The 26,385-nt window shown below is 45.1% G+C and overlaps 1 protein-coding gene across 3 annotated transcripts in view; it reads left to right on the plus strand.

Annotated features, from left to right (window-relative positions):
• The window catches only part of PTCH1 (patched 1), a 58,692-nt gene extending 36,289 nt beyond the window's left edge, over nucleotides 1-22,403 (plus strand). For 2 of the 3 annotated variants that reach the window (XM_060101575.1, XM_060101577.1), the window contains 9 exons: nucleotides 3,632-3,774; nucleotides 5,879-6,062; nucleotides 7,523-7,803; nucleotides 9,471-9,608; nucleotides 12,488-12,630; nucleotides 15,958-16,057; nucleotides 16,597-16,851; nucleotides 18,468-19,023; nucleotides 19,582-22,403. In XM_060101575.1, the coding sequence (XP_059957558.1) occupies nucleotides 3,632-3,774; nucleotides 5,879-6,062; nucleotides 7,523-7,803; nucleotides 9,471-9,608; nucleotides 12,488-12,630; nucleotides 15,958-16,057; nucleotides 16,597-16,851; nucleotides 18,468-19,022 (1,799 nt within the window). In that variant the 3' untranslated portion in view covers nucleotide 19,023; nucleotides 19,582-22,403. The remainder of the gene's footprint in view (nucleotides 1-3,631; nucleotides 3,775-5,878; nucleotides 6,063-7,522; nucleotides 7,804-9,470; nucleotides 9,609-12,487; nucleotides 12,631-15,957; nucleotides 16,058-16,596; nucleotides 16,852-18,467; nucleotides 19,024-19,581) is intronic. The other variant, XM_060101576.1, reaches the window with a different exon arrangement.
• Nucleotides 22,404-26,385: the final 3,982 nt, after the last annotated feature.

Here is a 26,385-nt window from a genome sequence, read left to right on the forward strand (position 1 = left end):
CTCTTTTTCTGAGGAAGACAAAGTGAACTACATGACATTAACATTATTTTTTAACATGCTCGTGAGATTAACTTGAATTTGTTCCCAGTCTTATTTTTTACAGTAGTTTGGGAAGCAGTGGGGTTTTTTTTTGTTTTTTTTTTTTTCAAATGATGAATCAAAAGAGGACGGGAAAGTTGAGAGATTCCCTGCTTTTCATTTTTCCCCCTTTGGCCAAAGACATGCAAATAACTTGCCACAAATAACAAAGAGATCTGCGGAGCACTGCCAGTATCTGAGCAAAGGAGGGTTATCCTGGGATTGATTTCAGTGTCTTCGGCCATTCCTTTGGATGTTCAATATGGCATGTTAGGCAGAGCTTCGTAAGCGGGTAGAGGGGCACTGTCTCCAGGCAGTGCAGAGGGCTAACCTTTTTATAGCCTACTTAAATTATCCCCATGCTTTCATCCCTTTAAAGACCTAAAGCAGTTGGACTTGGGAATCTTTTTAAAAGGTGCATTTGAATCATGTTTTGATTGCTAAGTGAACAGCACCCACCTAGACCAAGTAAGATCCATTCATGCCCACTGGTCGGCGTTCCAGCCAGCCCTAGACCTCTGCATCTGACTCTACCAAGGTCCAGCAGAGCAGTGTACACGGGATAGCTAGATACTGGGACCACCGGCTGCCTAGACATTTTTCAGGCCTATTGAGGGGTTGATTTGGTCTTTGAACATTTCCTCTTAGGAAGTAGTTATCCTTGAGTCAGCTTTCCTTCAAAGCACTTTGTGTGGTTGCTAAGTGATGGGACCCTCATTAGTTTTTAATGGAATGACCGTTACAAACCATGTCATCCCATTGGTCTTTAGCAACATTCCAGTAGTTTTGGGGGGGAGGGATTTACTCATAAAAATGTATAATGGTAATACAGAAATTATCTCAAATGTCACCTTTAAACATACATGCAAATAAGGTGACCTTGGAGATAAAAACCACACTGTACAAATGGTATTTGTTTATATTTCACACTGAAATATGCAAATAAAATTTAGGTTAGCATTTTCTTTTTAGCGTCCTGTATCAAAGAAAAATTGGCAATTGAGATAATTAACTCAGAACTTAACACTAGAAAATAATTTCTAGTATAAAATATTTTAAATGAAAAAGTTCTAGCTAAAACTTTCATGTTTTGCCATAAAATAAGTGAAACGTCACAGTTCTTTCCTACAGTATGCAGGTGTTGGAATGTGAAATATTTGGCCAAGGGAAGAAGCAAATCCTTGTTGCTTGTTTTGTGTCAAGACTGTGTAGTGTGCGTGCACTTAGGCCAAACCATTGTTACTTGAGCCTTTTGATAATTAATCAGAAAATAATACACTGATTATGAAAGAACTTAACTTTTCTGTGAAGTCAGTGATTATTTCTCACTCATCGTGAAGCCCCAGCAGAGTGAATGGCGAGTAGCGGGCCAGCAGCGTAGGTGATGCGTTGAGTGGAATTGCCAACAGGATTGACCTCCCCAAATCAGATCTTTCTTTCCTTGTTTCACTCTAGGGTGTCCCCAGAGTCTTAGAGTATAAATATCTTAAAACCGCACTCAGATTTTTGGGGCCCCCTATTTGCCACCAGATGTCATTGGTGCCCATATTAACTCTGCTATCTTATTCTCACGCCTTCAACAGATGTTTGTTTCCTGGGCACCGTAGTGCATTCAGGGCAACTTAGAGTATCCGTGGTTCCAGCTGACTCTGGAAGAGGCTGCCTGGGTTCAAAGCTTAGCTCCAGCACTTACCTGCTGGGTGACTTTCCTCAAGTTACTTCACGTTCCCAAGCCTCATCTGTAAAGTGGGAACCATAATACTAGTAGGCTATCTCCTGAGGTCGTTTTAAGAATTAAGCGAGGGGTAATCAATGTAAAATGCTTAGACAGCCCCACACTCACAATAAGCATGAGCTCTGCTTCTCAGGATAGCAGGTCAAGAGGAAAGGGTTAAAGTGCCATACAAGCCACAAAGTGATGGAAATTCTATTATGGTGAGGAAAACAAAACAGGCCTCTTTTCTGGTAGGGGTTGTTTTTTTCTCTCCTGTTTATTTTTTTCAAAAACAGGAAAAAAAGGCTTTAGGTAATAAAATAACATCTGTTCAGTACTGATGGTTGTATGCATGCCTCGCTATGAAAAACAGTCTGTGTGAGAGGGGAGCGCAACCATCCCGGTGGTCTCCCCGCCTGGCCCTGCAGCCACTCCACGTTCCCCGAACAGGGCTGCCTTTCACCACCGAGCCCGAGGCCCTCATCCCCAAATTGTTCCTGTGAAAACAACGCCCACAGCAATGTCGGAAGGAAGGTTTAGTTGGGACAGAGAGAGAGAACGAGAGAGAGAGAGAGAGAGAGTGTGTGTGTGTGTGTGAGTCCTGTGTTCCCTTCTCCCCCCAACTTCAAACCCCAAGAGTTTAACCATTTTGAGCACGAACGGAACCAGTTCTGTGTGTTGCGGGGAGCGGGGGCGTGTCGTGAAATGAAACAAACCCTCCTCCCTCCTTACTGGCCACGTCTAACCCGTGCACGTGCAGCTGGTTCAGAAGATGTGGCTTCCCGGGCTGCTGGGGCTTGGGAGCTCAACGTGGGAGGTGGTTTGGGGGAGCAGGGCGACGGAAGAGGGGGGGTGTCAGAGGAGAGCGTGTGCAAGCCAGCAATTGCTCAGACCCGAGGGCCGGGTCACCAGGGCCCTGTTTTCTCTTCCAACACGCTTATCTCTTTACAGCTGTAGCCAAACCGTCAGGTCTGTAATGATGGTTTTGATTACAGAGGCCAAGCGCAGCTGTGTGTGGTGGGCTGGTGGGCGCGCCCATCCCCCAAGCCCAGAAAGCTCTTTCCTTCCCCTCCTTGGCCTTGCGGTTTGTCATCTGTTCTCACAGAGCCCCCTTCTATTGGCCTGTGGCTTCCTGTTCTCAATCTGATCCAAATTTACCCTGTGAGGTATTTCCCTGCACACACATGCTCACAAGATTCCTCCTCCTCTCTCCTCCACAGCCCCTCTTGGAGGAAGGGTGGCAGAGAGGAAGAGAACAGTCCAGAGTGAATAGGTGTCGGCTGTGATCTTTACACAACCTGGCAGCCGATCCCACAGCTTGTATTAGCTCCACAAGTCGAACAGATGGAACAAATTGACAGAATCATGTTCACTCACCCAGGGCTGGAGAAGCAACTGAGTTGCTGTTTGAGGTTGGGAGTTTGAATGTCTTTTTCCTGCTCTGAGTGGAATTTCTGGTTGTATCGAAGAACCCATGGCTTAGCACCTGATGTGGCACGAAACAGTGAATGGGCCTGGCGTGTCTTTCTCACCCAGCCCTCTTGCTTTCTTTTGTCATGGGGGAGAAGAAGGGGAGTTTGGGGGACTTTTTGAGGTAAAACGTGTGTATTTGTTTCCTAGAAATGAATATTCTTCCCTTCTGCCTTTGAGGCAGTGATTATCAGCAACCTGAAGTTCATTCACGAAAAATCTCATAGTGTCACATGAAGTCAAATACAAGTAGAATACAGAGTGTTTGGGGTTGATGGCAAACACTCCACTGTCCTCAGAGCACCCTGTTAGGACCAGGATCATTCTGGTTAAGAGTTATAATGTATTACACACATTTGCCTTTTCTAGGACTTCAGGATGCATTTGACAGTGACTGGGAAACTGGGAAAATCATGCCAAACAATTACAAAAATGGATCAGATGATGGGGTCCTTGCCTACAAACTCCTGGTGCAAACCGGCAGCCGTGATAAGCCCATCGACATCAGCCAGGTACACTCACTGCCTTACACCATGGAAGCTTCGGAGAGCGTCGTTGAGCAGGGCTTTGGGGCAACTGCCACTGAAGACTGCTTGACAGCATGCAATCCCAGCCTGTGCTCTCTGCAGATCTGAGGCATCGGGGGCTGGAAGAATGAGTATTGAGTTGGCTCTAATTCTCTTCATTCCACCAGCAAATCGGATGACTGCAGGCAGCCCAGAGAGCCTCACCTTGCTCATCTGTCAAGTGGGGACAAGTGTGTTACTTACCTTCAGAGCAATTGTCAGAAGAAAGTATAGTTGAGGCAATGCAGACTCTTTCAGATGTTAGACATACTGTGTTGCATTGTTCTCTCTCGAATTCTAGTGCTTGTTACCATGTCAGTCTTGGTTTTATTCAAACTTGGAAAGGTGGATCCATTGGGGAGCAGAATTTGAAAGAGTAGAATTTGGCGTGAATGGATGGGTTAGGAGAGGTTATTAGAAAGATAGGAAGATTTTTTGTGTTTGATTCCTTTGCATCACTGTGGCCTAAGGGGCAGAGGAAGACAGACAGATTGCTCTCTCATGAGTGAGGCAGATGGAAATGCAGATCCTTGGAATCTGAGTGGACTCACTGTTGTGTTTACCCCCTAAGTAAGAAGAGCTGTTTCTCTTTGGTAATCATATTCTCCAACTGCATTTGCCTCTTCGCTGTGACACTTGGATTCCGGCATATCCCTTTTGATTCCTTGGGCATGCTGGGGAGGGCGTTTGGACCCTTCAGATTTCAAATGAGTCCAGCCCCACTACTGGCTTCCCCAGATCCTATTCCCTCTGGTCTTTGTAGCTTACTTGCTTACTTACTTCAGGCAGAAAACCGTCATGCTAATGATCTTCCTAGCAGCTCTGTTTATTGTCTCCCCTTTTTTGCTGGCATTAAAGGTGACAGATTTACAAAGTACGTTGTTCAGAGTTATTATGGAGTGTGAACTTGGTGCTTTATGGCCACATGGGGCATGCTGTCTGGTTTGACAGGGATGCGGGCAGAGACGTCTGTCTGAGAGATAGCGGGGATGCCCGGGGGCTGGGTTGGGTTTTAGGGACCAGGGACACTGTGGAACAAATGTGATTGGGCCAGGCCCCTGGACATCATTTCCTCTGCCTGGGAGGGAGAAGAGCGTGCTGTGTGCATGGAGGCCGTGAGCTGTACTATGTAATTCTAGAGACGGCTTGAAGACGTACAGTTGTTACATATCCTGTGGATTAATTGAATCCAGATCCCTAAAATTTAGTTCTCTCACTCTCCTCCACTTTCTTCCTTCACTCTTTCTCTATTAACTTCTGTCATTGGTGTTTTCATTTTGTTAAAAAAGACCGAAAGCATTGGAACCAGTTCTCAATCTAAAGTAAATAGGAAAAAGTATATGCATACATACGTGTGTGTCTATGTATATCTGTCTCCTGATGTTTTTCACCTATGCAAGGCCCACAGACCCACTTTAGAGGGAGCATAGTATTTGGCTTCCTCACAGGATGTGGCGTACTCTGTGTGACCATCTCTCTCAGAATAAGATTCTCAGAAAGACCAAGGCTGTGCACCCGTCCCTTCCACTTTCTGGCGATGGGCATTTTTTGAATACACAGGTCATAGGAGGCTAGTGTTAGCAAAATTTATACAGATGTTGTTTTATTTTTATAGCTCTCCTCCATTTACTGGGTGGCATTTCCTTTAGTGTTAACAGCAGAGGTTAACTGCACACAGACGTGTATGGGGATTCTTGCCAGGTTTTTTTCCCCCTTCCTCTCCTATAAATATGTTTCTTCAGATTGTTCATTCTCCGCCTTGGCTGCAGACAGTCTTTTAGCATTCAGATTTAATTGGTTCAGTCCATTCCTGGGTCGTCTGCAGAACTGTGTGTGTGTGTTATAAACATGCCGATTATTTCATCCTCTGATAAGTGCATTTTGAAAGAAACCAAAGGTGTTCTGATGGGATTTTCTGTACTTGCAAACAGTGGGCATTCTCTCCTTGGCTGCAAATGCTGGTGCAGAGCTCCGCTCCTATTCTCTCTAGGCAGGAGTGTGTTTACCCCAAGGACCCCTCTGAAAGGTTTCTGTTCTGCCCATTTTGCAGCTGACTAAACGGCGCCTGGTGGATGCAGACGGCATCATTAATCCCAACGCTTTCTACATCTACCTGACCGCTTGGGTCAGCAACGACCCTGTGGCTTACGCCGCCTCCCAAGCCAACATCCGGCCTCACCGTCCTGAGTGGGTCCACGACAAAGCCGACTACATGCCAGAAACCAGGCTGAGAAGTAAGTAGCCTTCCACTGGGCCTGCAAGCTTATGGGGCTCCTGACACCCCATACCTCCAGGCCCAGTCACAGCCCTCATCCGGTTACACTACCCAGGGTTCAACCGTGTAAACAGAACAATATATTTCTTTTAGTTTAAAACTCTGGGAGACAGATGAGGATGTGTAATCGAATGCAACTCATACTCTATCACACTGAGAAATAAGAGTCTCTAATCTCCCTTCTTGCCTTTGACGCTAAAACATCCACCAGGCCTCTCTCTTTAATGCCAGCTGTTCCATGTGAAAGTTGGGGACGCCTCCAGGTTGAGTGTTGTTTTACTGTTGCAGAGTTTTATCGCTGGGGATTATATGTTTATCTTAACTTTGTCAACTCTGGTGTTGAAGGGATTTTTGGCAAGTTGGGTCATTCCTATAAGCCACCAAGCACCTGTACTCTGTCAAAGCTGTTTAAACCGGAGCAGAAAAGTCTGTATACAACAGCGTCCTCTTCCTTTCACCTCTCAGCCCCGACTTTGAAAGGTGGTTCTGGATGGATTTAATTTGCATTTGTGTTGGAGATATTAGTAGCGTATACCTTGGGTACGAGGCCAAGGGAGGACGTGAGAAAGAAGACAGGTCCCTTTGCGAACATGGCTGGAGAGCAGGCGGGTTGTGCTTCCCTGCATCTAAACCTCAGAGCCTTGTGGCAAGCAGCCAAGGCTTGTCTTAATGAAAATTTATAGTTGAGATTATAATAGGGCAAATCATGTTTAGCAAGTCAACTGAATGACCCCAGAGGGTCTGGAACACACAACGGCAGCAACTAAATGCTTGTTGTGTAAGGATTTCTTCCCCTGCTGCTGAAGACTTAGCATTGCATTAAAAAAAGAAGCATGGAAGGTTTAAGTGTGTTAGATCACTAAAAGGATAAGAAAGTCAAGCATTTTTCTCAGTAAAGCATGACTTTCGAGTTATTTTGTTCTCATAAGTGATTGAGTAAAACAGTTTGAACTTAGCATTTTCACTTGTGTCAGTTGAACAAAAAAAATGTTCCCACAATTGAATTCTTAAGTTGTTTAGAGCCATTACAAAGAGTGACTGCTTCTAGAAGATTAAAATCTAAGGGTAAATCAAAACACAGATCACAGGCTCCTCCTCCACACACACACCCTCCCCAAAATCTAAGGTTGATCATTGTTTAAAATTTCTTAAACCAAAGATTGAAACTGTAAAGACCTGAAGACCATCATTGGTATTGTTTGTCCTTCATGTTGAAAGAGGTGCAGTAAGTGGACTTTCTTGCCGAGTTCTTTCTCTTCTCATTGCCATTGTGGAGAATCCGGGGATGCACATCTGGGATGGCTAACAGTGGGAGCTTGCTGCATTTCTTCCACCCTTGGATGACGTCTGTTTGCCTTTCTCAGTATTGCCAGGAGCCCCTGATCCATGGGCCCTCTCCCTGTTGCCTTCTCTCTCCAGTCCCAGCAGCAGAGCCCATCGAATACGCTCAGTTCCCTTTCTACCTCAACGGCTTGCGTGACACCTCAGACTTCGTTGAAGCAATTGAAAAAGTCAGAACGATCTGCAACAACTACACAAGCCTGGGGCTCTCCAGCTACCCCAACGGCTACCCCTTCCTCTTCTGGGAGCAGTACATCGGCCTCCGCCACTGGCTCCTCCTGTCCATCAGCGTGGTGCTGGCCTGCACGTTCCTCGTGTGTGCTGTCTTCCTCCTGAACCCCTGGACGGCCGGGATCATTGTGAGTTTATTCTAAGGGTCTTTGTGGAAGTCAAATTCCTTTCAGCATAGCTCTTTCTGCAGCCGGGAAGTTTTGTTTATGTCTGGGCCTCTGGAGGAGGGTATAGATTGCATCATCCATACTGTATTTATTCTACTGGAGGTGGTGAGGCTCGTGGTTAGGTAGAGCCTTTAATGGCCTTAATCTCCTGTCCCCTCTCCTTTAAACTTTTTGTGTAAAGATAGGGGAGGGCTTCCCCGGTGGCCAGTGGTTGAGAGTCCGCCTGCCGATGCCGGGGACACGGGTTCATGCCCCGGTCCGGGAGGATCCCACATGCCGCAGAGCGGCTGGGCCCGTGAGCCATGGCCGCTGAGCCTGCGCGTCTGGAGCCTGTGCTCCGCAACAGGAGAGGCCACAACAGTGAGAGGCCCGCGTACCGCAAAAAAAAAAAATAAATAAGTAAATAAAAATAAAGATGGGGGAGTTTTTGAGCACACTTTCCGTAATAGAGCTGAGCATTTATTAAATACAAACACTCAAAGCATAACTGTTTTTTCAATTCAAGTGTCATTTTGTTACTACAACCCAGACCAAATATAGAGAAGATTTTTCTAAATGGAGGGATAATTCAAGAAGTTAGGATGGTGGTATATGGTTAACTGGTTTTAGGGATGGTCCTGTGTGGTGTGTTTGTTTTAACTCTTGGGCAGAATTGATAAACGAGTATTACCAACCTATTTTTTGCATTCTTTCTCCAAGTATAATACTCTCAGATTTAAAACAAGTTTCATGTAGAGTCTAATAAAATCATGGCAGTATTTAAATTCCATGAACTGTGGTATAGCCTTCAAAATGCCAGAATTATAAAAACAGAGACCAGGTCTTGTTTCTGTACCATAAGTCTGTGCAACAGGTATGTTTAAAGGTAAATGTTTAGTCTATAGGAGTTTTCATGGTACTTAAGCAATTGATGTTATCCATCTTTCATTAGCTTATTAAAGGAAAGCAAAGGGAACTTTTATTGTACTTGTCTGTCCCCCCTTCACTGCCTGCTGCCCCCCACCTCCAGAAGGAAGGATCATTCTCTCCTTCTTTTGTCCCCGTGTAGTTTATTGTTTTATTTGTATTTTTTCCTCTTTGGCCCAAAAAACTCCAAAGTCTGCCACACAGATTTTCTTTCCATCCCCCTAGAAATTTTTACAAGGCAGATGAAAGAAAGGCAAATAAAAGCTTTTCCTTGGATTTGACTGTTTGCTTTGTCCACCCCAGTAACTCCACATTTCTTCAAAGTGAAGGGGCTGTAACCTGACCCACATCAGCTGACCACACGTCCCCTTTCTCCCAAGTCATCCTCACTCAGTCCATGGACTCTCCAAGCAAAAACAAAGCTACTTTTACGTAAAAGAACTTTTATTCACCCCGTCCTATCAGCTTTCTTTAGAATGGAGGGCAAGGCAACCAAAAACTCTAGTTTCAACTCAGTTATAAATTGAAGGATGGTCTCTGATGGTTAAGATCAAAACAGAAGGAAACACCTTGTTTTAAACTCTATTAAATTTGTAGCCAGCAATGAGTGCGTGTTTCTATAATTCCTTATAGATTGCGCTCGGGGAATAGTCTTGAAAAAATTTTTGCAACACCTAGAGTGTGTTTGTGCCCAGCCAGTCATCCTGTGTGTCTTTTCAAAGGTGACAGTCTTGGCTTTGATGACGGTTGAGCTCTTTGGCATGATGGGCCTCATTGGAATCAAGCTGAGTGCCGTGCCTGTGGTCATCTTGATTGCTTCCGTCGGCATCGGAGTGGAGTTCACCGTTCATGTTGCTCTGGTATGGGAGACATTTTTAGTGAAAGCTATTCAGTATAAAGGCAACCTATTTCCTCTAGCTCTTTTTAGTTTCCAAGTTGGGAGCCTTTTCATTTTCTCCAACATCAAGGAACACACCTGACACACATCACAGCAAAAAGGCTTCAGAGCACAGGCATTCCCTGGGAGTGGCTGAAGTTCAGCTGGACTCCTTTCCCTCTGGGGGAAATCTAAGAAAAAGGGTGTCAGAGGTGAAAGCCAGGCCATGTCAGCAGTAGGCAGTGTCCTTGGTGTGTCCGAGTGGGCCAGGAAGGATTCTGCTTATTTGGTGTTGTCAATTGCATCACCACGGGTCCTGAACTTGTCTGCTGGTCCTAAGACAGATGGTGTATACGTGTGTATGAATACACACAATTTTTAAAATCACAGTAATAAAGCAGGGATAAAATGAGACCACACTCACAGATTTGGTGGGGATGGCATAGTGGAGGGTGAGGTGAGTTGGCAGCTGAGGAAATACCCTGGGGCTGATGAACTAGCTCTCCCACCTGAGCCCACCCAGCTCCTTCGACCTCCCAGCCTCCAAATTCATGACAGCAGAAAGTAAGAGAACTAGTGTTGCTCTCAATAGGAATTTTTCCCCCGCTCTTCCTATGCACAGTCCTGTGAATGCTTTGTGGGAGAAAAGTAAACTTCAAGAGGAGTCTAACCCAAGAGACAAGCCCATCGTATACATTTATCAGAGAATCATTCAAAAGCCCTATAGCAATGTGTAAATTATGTTCCATCCACACTTGTGTTTATAGTCTGCGTCCTTGGGTTTATGTAGGCATTCAGTAAATACTGACTGACTGAGTAAATACTGATGTTTGGAATGCTTAGCTAGGAAACCAAGCATTTGACTTGGATCAAATTACTTTGATTGAGTAAAGCCTTTGCTCTTGCAAAAAGCCTTGCTTTTGCAATCTCTAGCATTGATTTTCTTTGGGCTCAACACATGGCACATGCATATCTACACATATGGGTGTCTAGACAGCTGCTTCTGCCTTCTACCTTCTGTTGTCTTCTTTCAGGGCCATATTTATGCTACTTAGAGATTATAAATGTTTGTATTTCAGAAGGAATGTTTTGTTGCAGTTAACTGTTTTTCCCCCAATGTATAATAAAAAGCTGATAATATATAGAAACAGTTTTCTACATTTTGAGCCTACCCAAATTACTCTCCTCATTTGAGCTGGGAAGAAGGAGAGGGGATTTTTAGAAAGAAGAGCTCAGAGCTTAGAGAACACATAATTACGATATCATTTCTTTTAAAAAGGAGAAAAATTACACGGGAGTTAAAAATCCGCAAATCATTTTATTCTGATGTGAATGAAAACCCCTCTTCTTGGTATCTAGCATGACAAACAAGGGTGGTCCTAGAACAGGTTTTTGCGGTGGAAATGCTAACGACGGTCTTTAAACTGTAGCGGCCCCTTGGATCTCTGAGGTAGTATGAACATGAATGTCCAGACCGATGCTGAACAAACAGTGAAGGAACACCTCTGCTCTTCATGCAAGATTTAATCCTGAGAATTTAAGGAGTCTCAAGAGCCAACTTGGCTTTGTGCTGCTAGCCCAAGTCTTCATCAGGAGACTCTCCACACACAGGACATGGTGTTCTTCCCATGTCCTGTATGTGAAAGTCGTCAAGGAATCGATGGGTGCCTGACAGTTTACTGTTTCAGTAGCATAAGTTATATGCAAGAAGATTAACCCAACTTTGACCCTTATGGCCTCATGGCCCAAATACAGCACAGAGCGACATGGTTCCAAACCATCTTGCTGCTTTCCTCCCAGGAGAAAAAGACAACTACTTTGACCCTAAAGTCTCCCAACTCTGAAAGAGCATCCATACATAGACCCCACTTTAGAGAAAAATATGAAAATTCACAATGCACCTTTGCTTACTTTTGTGTAATTTTATTTCTTCATCCATTAAGTAGAGTAACCTCCTGTCCTTCCCTAGTGCACCTGCAAGGGCCCCAAGCCCTCTTCTCAGCACATCCCAGAGCAGCCTGAACTTTCAGAGAGCAAGCTTCTGCCCTCCCTGTTGGGTCCCACTGGGGGAGCAGGCAGGGTGTATCAGTAACTAACCTACATTAAGATGGTCCTGGGTCCCACTCTCAAGCCAATAGTCTGATATACCAAGATCTCCGTAAAGTTCCCCTTTGGTATCAACAGTGTCCTTGACCTAGAAAAGCTTTAGAGAATGCATAAGAGGTGAGATATATCCACACATATTTAGAACACACTTGATTGAATTTACAGCCCTGTGTTTTTCTTGTGATACCTTCATGGTACTTACATGTACTACAAACACATTAGTTTGAACACAGTGACAGAATTTCTAACCTCAGCATAATAGTGAGGAAATATATGTATTTAGCACCCAGGTGCTAATAAGCCCATTTGGAAGTAAGATCTTGACCTTTCAAAAAATTGGGCAAAATGCTGTCGCTTTCACAACTGGAGGTCTCCCATGTGAATGATGCCAGATCATTGAAGTGTGGGAAGTAAACTCAAGCGTGAGTAACAGTGAAAAGAAGAACATTTTGCTCATTTGTATAGTTTGGGCATGGTTTTTAAATTTAAAGTAAATATGCTTTTCTTCTTTTATTCTTGATGTTCAAGATTTACATCCATACCAAATACAACCCATTATCATGAACAGGTCAATTTAGTGTAAGCCTAGATTTAGCTAGTTGAGCAGCCCCAATTAAACATTCCAGTAGCTAGAGGGTAAGATCTGAGAGGTTCAGTGGAGGCAGATGAAAGTGGCTAATAGCATTTAAGACGAAGCTGGCCACTGACCAAGTGAAGTCCAGGAATCTGATCATCTAAACTCTCCTCGTTGCGCAGGCCTTTCTAACAGCCATTGGCGATAAGAACCGCAGGGCCGTGCTCGCCCTGGAGCACATGTTTGCACCTGTTCTGGATGGTGCTGTTTCCACTCTGTTAGGAGTGCTGATGCTTGCGGGATCCGAGTTTGATTTCATTGTCAGGTAAGCATTAGTTTCTAATGTGATCTCTGTTGCTTATTTCCTTCTGTCTCTGGAAGATTGCAGCATGTCTTCCTTGTGACTCCACTTCCCTCTCCTAACCCCTCAGCTTTATTGAGGTATAATTGACAAATAAAAATTGTATGTATTTAAGGGGGTACAACATGGTGGTTTGATATATGCGTACATTGTGAAGTGATGGCCACAATCTGTGACTCCACTTTCTTTTGAGTTTATTAACTCAGGTATCCTGAGAGGCATAAAAGCAGGCTCCCTTCTAGAGCTGTCTTGGGGAATATCTTAGGGAGAGAAGGTGGAGGGTTTGGGGCTAGCAACAAAAGCGACTCTACAACTTGAAATCGATATCCCAGTTATTGCTATTGAGGTTAGAAATACCAGCAGAAAGAAATGACCTGGTTCCCATTCATTGACTGAATTTGACCTTTACTTCTCCTTCAAAACTGTAGAAAGAAAAACGTACAGATACCTAAAATTTTCACATAGATTGTATTCTTTTAAGAAGTGAAGATGACATGCCTTGATTTCACATTTGAGTTGCCACTAAGATTTAAGAAGCATTTAATGTGTGACTTAACACCAGTCAAATTTTTGAAATCCAAGCCTAGTTGGATACCTCTTTCAATTTGGATTTCATGGCAAGCAGTTTCTGGTGAATTTAATTAAGGATTTGACTTTGTGAAGTATAAAAGGAGAGCAAGTTTTCCTTTTGAAAAGAATTTGAGAACTGCAGGGAAAGACCATTTTCTTCTCTGAACAGCCTCCGCAGCTTTTTGACATAGCCGCCCTTGGATGTAACCCTGTCGCTCCGTGGAGGGGTGAGGCCAGAATCATCAATAAGTAAAAGATGGTCCAGAATTAGGACCATGGTAAAGCAGAATGAAATGTGAGAAATGACTTGATCGTTAGGGACATTTCGATAATCTAGAGAGAGAATCTAAACAGGCTTTTCTGATGTGTATGTTGCGATAGGCCTTTCAATTCCAAGTGAAAAGAAGAGGATTTTAAGTTGTAGCCAAAGTTTCTTTATTACAAGAAAAGATCAGTCCACTGGCCTGTGACAGTACCCCATTGGGCGGGTCGGCATCATGGAGATTTAGCCTTGCTAGAATGAGCGTCAGGGTTGGCTCACTGTCGCTTGGGTGGAGAGTGAGTGGAGAGGTGTAGACCAGTACTTCTCAAACTGTGACGTGCTCATGAGTCATCTGGGGCTCTCTGTAAATGCAGATCAGACTTCATTGGGGGTGGGGAGCAGAGTCTGCGTTTCCAGCCAGCTCCCAGATGATGGCCATGTTGCTGATGCTCTCAGCACAGACGACTGATCACTTAACAAGCCAGTTAGTACACCCTGTTTGCCAATATCAGGTAGACATATGCCTAAACTAGAGGAAGGTTTTGGTCTGGGTTTTGTTTTAAGCTCTTAATTTGATTTTGACTTTTCCTTTATTCGGGCATTGGTAGTTGTTTCTCTGTGATGTAAAACCCCTATGTCAAATAGAGTTTCCTTTGTGTAATTTCTCATTCAACACAATGTAGTGAGCACCTCATAAGTGCCATTTCACACAACTGCAAGTAATGTAGACCCCGTCCCCCTCTACATAGTTTACGGTCTATGGGGGGAGAGGCAAGGTCACAGGCAATTCAAAACCATGGGAAACAGAGTGTGATGGGATCTCAGAGGACCTAACTCAGCCTTGTGGGGGATGCCAAGGGAGCCACAGAGAAGAAACATAGCCTGAATTAGAACAACCATCTGGGACCTGGGTGGAGAGCAGGATCCCAGCTCTCTCATCTAACCCATGGCGTCTTGTTCTCTCCCAGAGATATCAGGGTTCTTGTTTCAAGCACTTAAAAGGGCTTCCCATTTTCTAGAACTGGATGGATTAACCTGATAAAGCCCTCACTGAGGTCGACTAAATGAGCAGACATTGTATACACTAAGCTGTCAGAAATCTAATTGGTCTGTTTATTCTACAGTTAGATGGATGGGATGCAAATGTCTTAATGCCTGCTGCTGATATATGCCTCAGCCTAAAGTTGCAGCAGTTTACATTAGTGCAAGACATCGGCTGCTTGGTTTTTACTAATGCAGCTCAGAAGTTTCTAATGTTTACAATAGCTGCGAGGTATTTGTATTTTTATAGGGATTCTCTCTCCTTTCATCTAATGTTGAAACATATATAGGCACAGCAAAGTTTGGTGCCCGTTCCGTTTTATGATCAAGAGGACCATTAACAGATAGATATCTTGCCCTCCCTCTTCCCAGAACATCCTGAGCTCTCCCCCACCCCAGCCCACTTCCAGCAGAATTGCCCTAGAAACCGTTAGTTACAGAAACGCATGCTTGCGTGGAGCCCGCTGCCTCCAGCTGTGTGCAACATCCTCCAGCGACTCTCCCTGGCTGACAGGTTCACCTTGGTATTCGTGAAGGATCCCAGACCTTAGCCCTCAACGGTGGGAAAGCAGGGCCACTTGTGCACTCTCCTCTTCTTCATGGTGCTGCGGCCTTTATGTTTGAATTGGCTGACGCAAAACAAGAGTATTCAGAGATGCTAAATTGTTCAACAAAAGATTGGCCGGCAGAGCAGCCCGTCATTGTGGACCGCCCTCCCCTGAAAATGCCCCAGCAACCACAGAATGGGCAGTGTTTTCTTTGCCGAAAGCTGGTTCCAGTGTTCTAAAAAGATTGCAATTGGAACTATTTGGTAAAACTGGAACTCACAGAATTCTGGGCAGAAAGTTGCGGTTAATGAAAGCCCAGGGAAAGCCTTACCTGCTACGCTGGAGACTTAATTAGAGATTCTGCTCTAAGATGCAGAAGCATTTCACAGTGGATTAGCTGCCTGCAGAAGTGGGCTGCTTTTCCTCCTGGGCTAAATTGTTTAAATTCTACACCCTTCACTTCATTTGTTTGCTTCTGCTGGGTTTTCATGAACGGGGCCCCTCTGCATTGTATTTGTGCTTTCAGTCTGCTCGGCCATTCAGTTCACATTCCATATTTTTGTGTTTGTGTAACACATTCATAAATAACATTACATGCCATGAGATTTCAGCGAATTAACAAACCTAATTTTTTTTCTTCCCTTCATGAGCTAACACTTTGGGTTGTAGAATGTAGTCCTCAAAGTCATAAGGTTAAAAGAAAAGAAAAGAAAAAAACTAATCTTGTGCTGAATTTGAAACATAGTGTGGTAACAGCCTTTTCACTGGTGTGGGTTTTGTTAATTTTTGGCTCTGACGTTTGGGCACGTGAAGGGTAGCTTAGTTTACTTTTGCCATGGTAAATGTTCCTGTTTCCCTTTTATCTTCAAGGTATTTCTTTGCGGTCCTGGCAATCCTAACAATCCTGGGTGTTCTCAATGGACTGGTTTTGCTGCCAGTCCTTTTGTCCTTCTTCGGACCGTATCCTGAGGTCAGTAACTGTTGCCAGTGTAATGTGCAGTCCTCAGACCACCTGAATATTGTTTTTCCTGGTGTCACTCTTAATTTAGATATTTAAGTATATCCACATTTGCCGGTTATTTACTTTTTCAGTAAACAACTCAAATAACTATGGCTTTTTTTCTCTTCAATTTAATAGCGTTAGGGGATGTAGGGGGAATGGTTTGATTTGGTTTAGGTTGTTTATTTTTGAAACCCAGTGATTGGCAACCTGAGTCTTGTAGGTCTCTATCAATGAAGCACTTTCCACTCAAGAAGAATATCTGGGCTTGAACAGGAGTAAAAAGGGCACAGTCTGCCTTTCCAGAGTGTGAAAGCAGAGGGCAGTTCTTTCGCTCCAGCTGTCAGGCCCAAGGGTCTTCAAAGTGGCAGGGATTGGGCCAAGTGAATACAGGGTAGCGTGAGAGGCCGGGAGGGGGAGCGGGGGAGGGGGAGCGACCCCTGAACAATATTGTGCGGCCACCAGGTGAATGGTTGATAACACCTGTAACACTGAATCCCCTTAAATAGGTGTCTCCAGCCAACGGGCTGAACCGGCTGCCCACCCCTTCCCCTGAGCCGCCCCCCAGTGTGGTCCGGTTTGCTCTGCCCCCTGGTCACACGAACAATGGGTCTGATTCCTCTGACTCGGAGTACAGCTCTCAGACGACGGTGTCGGGCATCAGTGAGGAGCTGATGCACTACGAGGCCCAGCAGGGCGCCGGGGGCCCTTCCCACCAAGTGATCGTGGAAGCCACAGAGAACCCTGTCTTCGCCCGCTCCACCGTAAGTCATAAGTCACCCCAGGAGGCAGCCGCTGCCTGCTCTGAACAGCAGATCACAGACAGCATGCCAGAAAATGTATAGGTTAGGTGGACTCATACGAAATTGCCAATATTTGGCTCTTCTTAAACGATGAAAATGTCAGCTTCCTATGGTTGTATCTCACACAGATTGAAAAGGGCAGGGACCAATATCGGTGACTACGCAAAACATCCATCAGCGTATATCTTGTTTGAGCTAAGTACAGTTTGAGCTTAAGGACCGGAGGTAAAGCATGCCTTGCTCCCCCTGCCCCCCTTTTTTAAAAGCTCCATATCATTGTAGGACGATACCTCTTTTAAAATGTAATGGTATTTGTATTGCCAGCAGAAGTGATTTCTTTTCCCTTCCACTTCTGTGCCTTTTAATTGCCCTTGGTATAAAAGTAGTTCAATCGTTATTGTCTAAGACTTCGCCAGAAGCTTCTGTGGCTCCAAGCTCGTATTCTAGGCGGCGGGAAGGAACAGAGGAGGTGAGAACCAGCCTCAGTAATTCAGGAAAACCGTGAGCGGCCCGGAGCGTCTTCTCAGAGGCCCTGAGAGCCCCACCTGCATTCTCCCCTCTCGGTGCTCCCCAGGATGTCCTCGGCCCCCCAGGCCTGGAGCACAGCACACAAAACCCAAGGAATGTTCTTAGGCTCATGTTGCTCTGACGGGGGGCCTCCTGCTGTCCCTCCAGGAAATGGGTATTCCAGTCCCAGGCTGGAGCTGCCCTTCCATGAAAGAGAGAGAGGCCAACCAAATAACCTAAATTTTCTTCCTCTTACCCCCCGTGACGATGCCTGCTGAGCTGCAGTGTGAATCTGGTTTTGTTCAGCGGGAGCCTAAAAATAGGTACAAGCTGACCGACTTTGAAGTTGGTCACGGTCCTTTTGATTGATGTGGCCACTGTGTTGCTCCATGCTTTGTACAGAGACCCAGAAACCAGATTCCTAACAACAGGATAGAGCAGCACTGCCCGGTAGAACTCTTCTGTGACAGTGCAAATGCTCTCCAGTGCAGTAGCCACTGCCCACATGTGGCTGTTGAGCATTTGAAATGTGGCTAGTGCGACCTAAGGGGCTGAATTTTGAATTTTAGTTCATTTAAATGTAAATAGCCATATGTCCCTAATGGCTACCATATTCAACAGTGTAGGTAACGTCCGGGCAACGTCCTGCATTTGGGCGAGCCAGGGCCAGACATTTAGTCACTTTAGAAGATGAGGAGCTCGAGATCTGATTCTACCCAGCAGGGTGGGGTGGCGGACTGTGGGAGAGGGGCAGCTTGGGTACTTAGACCACAGCCCTGCATTTATGGGCAGCAGCCTTATGTGTCCAGCCAGCTGTGCTGGAGAAAGCCTAGGCATAGTGTCCAAACAGGGCGTACCTCTGCCACGTCGTTGTGGGTGGAAGGGCCCTGTTAGCTCTCTGGGGCGCTCCCAGCCATCTGTGGGGTTGACTAAGCTCTAGTTCAGAAAGAGCTGTGTGTGGGTGGCCAGGCGGGGGCCAGAGCCAAGAAGGGAGGGCTGGGGCAGCGGGGGCCGATGCCCAGCCTGGGGTTAGCACCCGGCCCGTTTCAACCTGCCCTTGCCCTCTGCAGGTGGTCCATCCTGAACCGAGGCAGCACCCACCCTCCAACCCTCGACAGCAGCCCCATCTGGACTCAGGGTCCCTGCCGCCCGGACGGCCAGGCCAGCAGCCCAGGAGAGAAGCCCCCAGAGAATGCTTGAGGCCACCCCCTTACAGACCGCGCAGAGACGCTTTCGAAATTTCTACTGAAGGGCATTCTGGCCCTAGCAATAGGGACCGCACGGGCCCCCGGGGAACCCGTTCTCACAACCCTCGGCACCCAGCGTTCACTGCCACGGGCAGCTCCGTGCCCAGCTACTGCCAGCCCATCACCACCGTGACGGCCTCGGCGTCCGTGACTGTTGCAGTGCACCCCCCGCCCGCCCCCGGGCCCGGGCCCGGTCGGAACCCCCGAGGGGGGCTTCGCCCGGGCTACGAGGACTACCCCGAGACTGACCACGGGCTGTTTGAGGATCCCCACGTGCCTTTTAACGTCCGCTGCGAGAGGAGGGATCCCAAGGTGGAGGTCATTGAGCTACAGGACGTGGAATGTGAGGAGAGGCGCCGGGGCAGCAGCTCCAACTGAGGTGGGCGGGGCCGGTGGGCAGGTGGGTGGGCCTCAGAGGCGCTGCTCTTCAGTGACCCCTCAGGGACTTAGAGGGATGCAGATGGCTGCATCCTCCTGGAGCCCTGGGCACTGACGTGTCCCCTACTGAACCGCAGTGACCTCTTACCCACAGGCAGGGTTGCCTGTCTAAGCTTCGTCATCCTTGGAGAACCAGTTGAGTTCCAGATTGGATCTGTCCCTCACAGTTAGCCTGTGGAGGTTTAATGCATCTCAACAGAGACACTGACAGCTGCCCCTTTCACCTATTTTTCAGTCTTTTAAAGCCATAGCAGGTATGTCTGATGAACGCACAGCTCAGTGAACAGTCACAAAGTGAGCACATCCCTGTCACCAGCCCCCAGGTCAAGGGAGAGATCATGACCCACCCCCTGGAAGCCCCTCATGCCCTCACCCATCCCCCACCGTCCTGATCTCTATACCCCAGACCCGTTTTGCCTGTGTTTGTGCTTTATAAATAGGGACTCGTAGACCTCCTAGACCTGTTACTTTGACTTCCTTTTTTTTTTTTCTTTTAAAGGGTGAGTAAAATCTGAAGCAAAGAGGCCAAAGATTGGAAGCCCCTCCCTACCCCTACCCTGCCCCACCAGAACTGCTTGAAGAGAGCTGCGGAGTTAGAAAGGTGTGCTGTGCCAGATAGCAGTTCATTGTTACTGTAACTGATTGTATTATTTTGTGAAATATTTCTATAAATATTTAAGAGGTGTACACATATGTAACATACGAAGGAATGGATGTAAAGTAGTGTGATCTGGGTTTTCTGCACTCCTGCCTCCAGAGCAGGCAGTGGGGAGACCGCAGCGGAGCCCCTCCCTATTTGTACATTGGTCTCTGTGCCACAACCAAGCTTAACTTAGTCTTAAATTTCAGCATATGTTGCTGCTGCTTAAATATTGTATAATTTACCTGTATAATTCTATGCAAATATTGCTTATGTAATAGGATTATTTTGTAAAGGTTTCTGTTTAAAATATTTTAAATTTGCATATCACAACCCTGTGGTAGTATGAAATGTTACTGTTAACTTTCAAACACGCTATGCGTGATAATTTTGTTGTTGTTTAATGAGCAAATATGAAGAAAGCACGTTAACCCCGGTGGCTTCTCTAGGTGTAGTTGGATGAGATTCTCTTGTTTGGCTGTGTGTGTGAACACGTGTGTGATTTCCCAATGTACTGTACTGTGATTTTTTTTTTTCTTTTTTTCTTTTTACTGTCTGTGAACCCGTGGTGGGCTCTACCTTAGGCCAGAAGAGTCAGGATATCTCTAGTGCTAGCTAGCTGGTGGAGGGCTAGCCCTAAACATCTCCTTATCCTTTTGCCAGACTCACTTCAAGTTCAGGGCATCTCTTAAGATTATTGGCTGCCATCCAGACACCCCAACTCGTGCCTCAGAGGAGATAAGTTCCTTCGCATGGACCATTGTGCTGGATGTTGGAACCTCAGGGTACAGAGCTCACATCTCTTCATCTTCATTGGTATTAAAGACCTAGAGAACATGCCTAGTGGGAGGCTCAGCTGGGCCGTGAGCGTATCCTCTAAAGTATGCAGCCTTCATTGTACCTCTCTTGTAACCAACGCACAACACACACACACACACACTTACACACACCACCACCACTATCACCAACCAAATTTAAGAGTGGAATGGAAATCTTCTGGAGACAATGACCTCTTAATTCTGGGTCCACAACAGACCCGAGGTGATGTTTTGAGTCCCTACAATTTAAACTCCCTCTCTTGCTAAATGGCACGGTTGGGGCTTTCTGGATTTGTTTGCATCCTCTTTAAAATAGTGAGCATCCAATATGGTGATACGGAATCAGAAATTCTATAGGATATGAGCTTCAGAAGGATGATCCTCCAAGTGTTAATATTAACGTTATGGGTGCACGCTTCCTAAGTATCTCATCGCCCTCTTCTCACCATCATTAGTATTCTTTCAATGTGACATTGTTGTTTGAAGAGCAGGAAGATGCTAATTGCATAACCCCCACTGAAGAATGTATATAGAGACGTATCTCTCAACCAGGTGTTATTTTAAAATATTTGCTTCCACATCAATTCTGTTTTCTTGCTCTGAGGTTTGGTCTTCCTAGGCTCTTAGCCAGAGACCAACAAATGTTGGGGAAGCACTCGGTACCCAGACTAAGCTACTGTAGGAGTGCACAAATGGCAGCTCCCATTATGCCTCCTGTTTTACATGGAAAATCTTATTCGAAAGGCAACGGCCCACAGTAGTATCAGCAGTGTAGTGACCTCAGACTCTAAAACTCGCCGCAAGACTGTGGCTACCAGATGTGTGTGTGAATATGCCAGGGGCCCAAATGGCCCCACTGCTACTGTTTGGTGCCTCTGTCAGCCACACTGTCTGTCTACCTAACGCTCAGCTCTGCTCAGAAAACTTATATCCCGCATTCAGGAGAGAGATGATGCAAAATTCAGAGGTCTGCTTCCCTCTGGCTCAAGGAGTGCCCTCGCTCCTTTCCTGAGCCCAGCTTGCATGGTGCCTGACTGCTTGCCTGGCCCCTGCTTTCTGCACAGCGTAGAGCTTTCTCCAGTAGTCACATTGGCAAAGGGAGAACTCGGGGGCTGGCAGGCAACCAGAATTTCTCTCTTTTTTAAAATAGTTTTATTTTGTCTGTCTTGTTTGTTCATTTGGATGTTTTAATTTTTTAAAAAAAAATCTTTGCTGATATTTATAATTTTGTATCATAAGAATGTTTTCCTACAGTATTTGTCATGCCAGTTTATAACAGAAAAATGCAGGGATTTTATTTCTATTGGAAACACTATTACAGCTATGTTTTACCTTTGAACAGAATTTTTATTTGTATAGAGTGCTTACTAATGTTAAATAGTTCAGAGTATATAACATTTTCATTAAGGACTCATGGTAGGTTTTAGTGCAAGGAGTTTAAAGGAAATATTCAAACTGGGTCTCATTGTCTGCCAATTTTGGCAGAAATGGGTTTGTGTCATTTCAATTACAAAGATAAAAGTATGCCATATAATTTATTTATATGAAAATTTATTTTTGTAGTGTACATAGTAGTCATCAAGTCTTTTGACAGAAGTATATTTTTAAAGAATTTATATGTGATGAATCCATAATGTCTGGAACTTTGCTGAGACATGAGTGGGGCACACTTTTCATTGTAAAGTACAGCAAGGAAAAGAAAATGTTTAACAGTGTTAAGAGAGTGAGATTGAGTGACTATTCATGCAGTTGTGGAATGTGTATTAGTTACCATTTGTGACCTAGTGTGGTTCTCATTTTAAACCTCAGAAGGCAAAAATGTACAAACTCTCTAAATATTAATGTTCAAACACTGATAGAAATTCTAACATGAATAAAAAATAATATAACTTGTTGGTTACATCTTTGTTTATGGAATGGTTTTTAATTAAAATATTTTACGAAGGCAGTTAGTAGTGCGTCACACCGTCATAAACTTTGTTTTTTGTCTGACTAACCTTGTTAAATACTCATTTTTTTGTTCTCCTTCATGGAAGCATTATTGACATAGGAAGAGTTCTACATTTTTATTTTCTGACACGAAGAAAGTTCCTAAATTACCCTTCAAAATGATTCCTTCTGTCATCTCTTAGCCTTTTTGTGTTTCTTTTTATGTGATGCCTAATAATTCAAGGGAATATTTATAAGTCCAACTCAATGATTATTAAAATAAAGGAAGGTGTTGTGCTTAAAAACAGTATAGCTGACAATATGGGACTGATTGAACCTGATAAAAAATGTTTTTTCTGAGTGTTTATCATACCTTGTCTTCATCATAGCCATGGAGAAAAGTAAGACCAGGAATAGCATCCCTATTTTACAGCTGAAAGCGAGGAGTGGTGGGGAAGAACTCAGATTCTATCAGCATGGGGTGAGGAGTCAGCAAACTGCAGCCCTGGGGCCTCCTGTTGATATGAAGATATATCAGAAGACAGACAGGCCCATATACATGTAGAGATCGTCCACGGCCACTTACCAGCTACATCGGCAGAATTGAATAGTTGCAGCACAGACTGAACGGCCTGCAAAGCCTAAAATATTTACTAACTGGCCCTTAAGAAAAAGTTTGCTGACCCATCTTAAGACAAGGTTATCATAGGCCACTGATACTCAACGTGGGGTGCCTGTATCGGCGGCACTCTCATGCTTTGGAAGCTTACTAGAAAAGCAGGATCTTCAGTGCCACCGCAGACCTACTGAGTCAGAATCCTGGGACTGAAGCCCAGGAATCTGTGCTTTCATGAGCTGTCCTCGTGGTTCTGATGCACCAGCAGAGGCGATCTCTAAATTCCTTCCAGCTGAATGTGACCTTGGTTCTATAATTTGACTTGGGCTACACAGCCAATGCAGGCCAGATCTGGAAACAGCATAGAGGTCCCAACTCCTCTGTGTGGTCTTTCCACAAAAACACATGTTCATCTGTGGGAGAGTGGAGACCCGTGAACTCTGCGTTTGCCTGGGGGTTGAGAGAGGAATTCCCTTCTTAGTGTTCTGCCATGGCTGTGGGGCAGGCCTCATTGGAGGGTGTAGGCCAATGACCTAACAGGCCGGGGGGGGGGGGGGGCGGAAGGGGAGGTCCATGCCAGGTCAGACCCTCTTCTACCCTTCCCACCGAGAGGGCTCCAGCTGACCAACTGTGACTTAGGCACATCGTTTGAAACCTTGGGGCCTCTGTGTCCTCATCTGTACGTAAATTAAAAGATGATGCGTGTCCCTCGCAGACTTCTGAAGGTTGAAAGCAATGGTGGTTGTGAAGAGGTCTGGACCAGAGGGGATAGGAAGAGTCAACTGAAAGACTCAGAAGAACCTCTGGACCCTGCACTGAGTTTGGTTCGATCACCACCTCTCGGCCTCCAAGGCAACACAGGCCCTCATACAGAAGCGTGAGAGTAGCTAGGGGAAGGTTTTCGGATATACAGTACACCGACCAAGGAGTAAGGTGCTTGGGTAATACAATGTCCTCCTTAACGGCTACTTTACCTGGAAAAACTAAAGTATTAAGCAGGGTTTTCTATCATATATAACCTCACCTTCCTACTTCCTGGTATAATCAGCTACCTGTTCCTCAGCCCTCCAGTGGTGCATTTCATCCGTAATGCTCTCTTGGTTCATTCAGAAGTCGTGGGGAATCTGAACTCCCTGAAACTGAGCATGGAAAGCACTAATTGCGTTAATTGGGATTCAAACTGAGAGACACTTTCTTTTCGATGTGTTTTTTATACCACTAAGATGACCATTCATTGCCATTCAATTTTATATTATTTACAAATTACATACACCTAAGTAAGCTAACTTAGTTTTTAATATTGGCCTAAGGAGAAGTTTTCAATCAGATTTGTGTCCCCAAATCCACCACATTTATTCAGGACTTAGGTAAACATAAGGTCCCACTTTTTTTGTCACGACAGACATTTAACAGCTTCGGGAATGCTGTGTGCTGCTAAGTTTCAGGCAGCAGCCATGTTGATGTAAAGGCAGATGTTCATTTTTGGTAAGTGGCAATGACCTCCCAAAAGGAGAAGTGGAGATGACCTTTTAAGCATCCAACAAGAATATTTGCCAAGTTTTAATTACTTTTAATGAAGCCTGCACCTAATGAGAACATGCCTCGAACGCGAATCTGTTTAACTGTTCACATTGGAAGGCATGTTGGACACCTTTTCTGCATAGGTTCCCCACCAGGAAATTACAACTGCCATCAGAAGGATCTTGAAAGGACATTCTGGTCTGTTGGGAACATGGTGGACCTCAGGAAAACAGAGGGACACAGGGGACTCTGCTACAAAAAGAAGTGACCAATAGAACCCAAACTCAGCTTGGCGTGGCCAAAGCAAAACATTCTATATGGCAGGGTGTTATTATTGATTTATGCCTTCTCCCTTAGGGATTTCCTTTCTTGGGACAAAGGGAAGGAGACCTTTCAGCCAAGATGCTGTGAAGGGAACCAAACCCTGTAGAGGTAGCATTTGCTCTGAGAATGAGACACACCCCAACGAGCAGTGACAATCAGAAGAGGCAACCACAGCCAAATCTTTCTCAAAGTCAGTTAAACTCCTTTATATATATTCCTTTTTCCCCTGGGAAGTGTCCTCTTCATTCATCTCCTTCCTATCCACAGAACTTGAAGGTATAGGGGTGTGATGTAAGCTACCAATAGGGCAAAGAATAAAGATAAGAGTTCACACTGAAGTAAGCCCGGGAAATACCTCTGTCAGCAGCAGCACCATCTTTGTACACAGTGGACAACAGCTTGTATTTTTGTGGAAGGGGGAGTGGTAGAAAAGAACCTGTTTTATTTTTATAAAGAAAAAAAATCATACAGATGGAGGAGAAATTGATGAGCAAGTTCTGACTGGTGAGTTATTATATAATAATGAGGGTTGCAGCATTTAGCCCAAGATGCCAAAAGAATAATCTTTGTAATTACAAAGTTCAATCAGCAGCAGTGGTAGGTAGACTCCTGGTGAGAGCCTCTTTTGAGCAAGAGAAGAAGAGAGATGAGGCAGGAACAGAGAAAAACAGGAGGCTCCCTGCTATGGATTGCAAGAGAGAACAGCTATCCATCAGAGGGGACATGGTCAGATGTCCAGAAAGTGAGGCTGATACTATGGAAAAGACCATTAAAATGAGGAAGAGGTATGAAAAAATTGAGTGGGAAAGATTGTCAAGAGATGGTCAGAACACCCATGGGCTACAAGAGCGGTTGCCAGATGCTGAAGTGTCAATAAGCTCTCTTGGCCCTTCTATCAGTGGATGCTTTATCTTTTCCTGTACAGCTCCCGCCTTACATGGAATCATGGGAGGTTATCATGAATCATGGGAGTTGGCCATGAATCATGGAAGACTAAAGCTGTATGAGACTGTTGTCATCTTGTATCCAAGAAATCTGGAGACTTCATCAGGTGCCTAACACGAGCCAACACCTTCAGCAATCAAGTCAGATTTAGAAGGTGGATCTAGTTCAGTCAGATGTCCTTATTCTCTCTTATTGCCCTCATTCCTTCCCCCATTTGTTTTATGTGATAATTTCAGAGGTATGGGTGACTGCCGTCCACATAACTACTATAACCAAAGAGCTCTGGGCCTCTCGGCCACCATGGGTACATGCATAATTATGCACACAGAGTATATGTCTGCACTAAATGCAAACAACTGCAATGGGGGAAGCAGTTAGCAAATCTCTGAAGTATCTTTCTGATTACACTTAAATTCCAAAAGCTAATTGGCTAAAATGTTCCTCCTTAATTAGGAGCAATTACTATGTGAAACTAGGTTTGCATTTCACAAGAGAGTTTGCATTTCATGA

The sequence above is a fragment of the Mesoplodon densirostris genome, chromosome 6 (assembly GCF_025265405.1).
Source record: "Mesoplodon densirostris isolate mMesDen1 chromosome 6, mMesDen1 primary haplotype, whole genome shotgun sequence".
NCBI classification, from domain to species: Eukaryota; Metazoa; Chordata; class Mammalia; order Artiodactyla; family Ziphiidae; genus Mesoplodon; species Mesoplodon densirostris.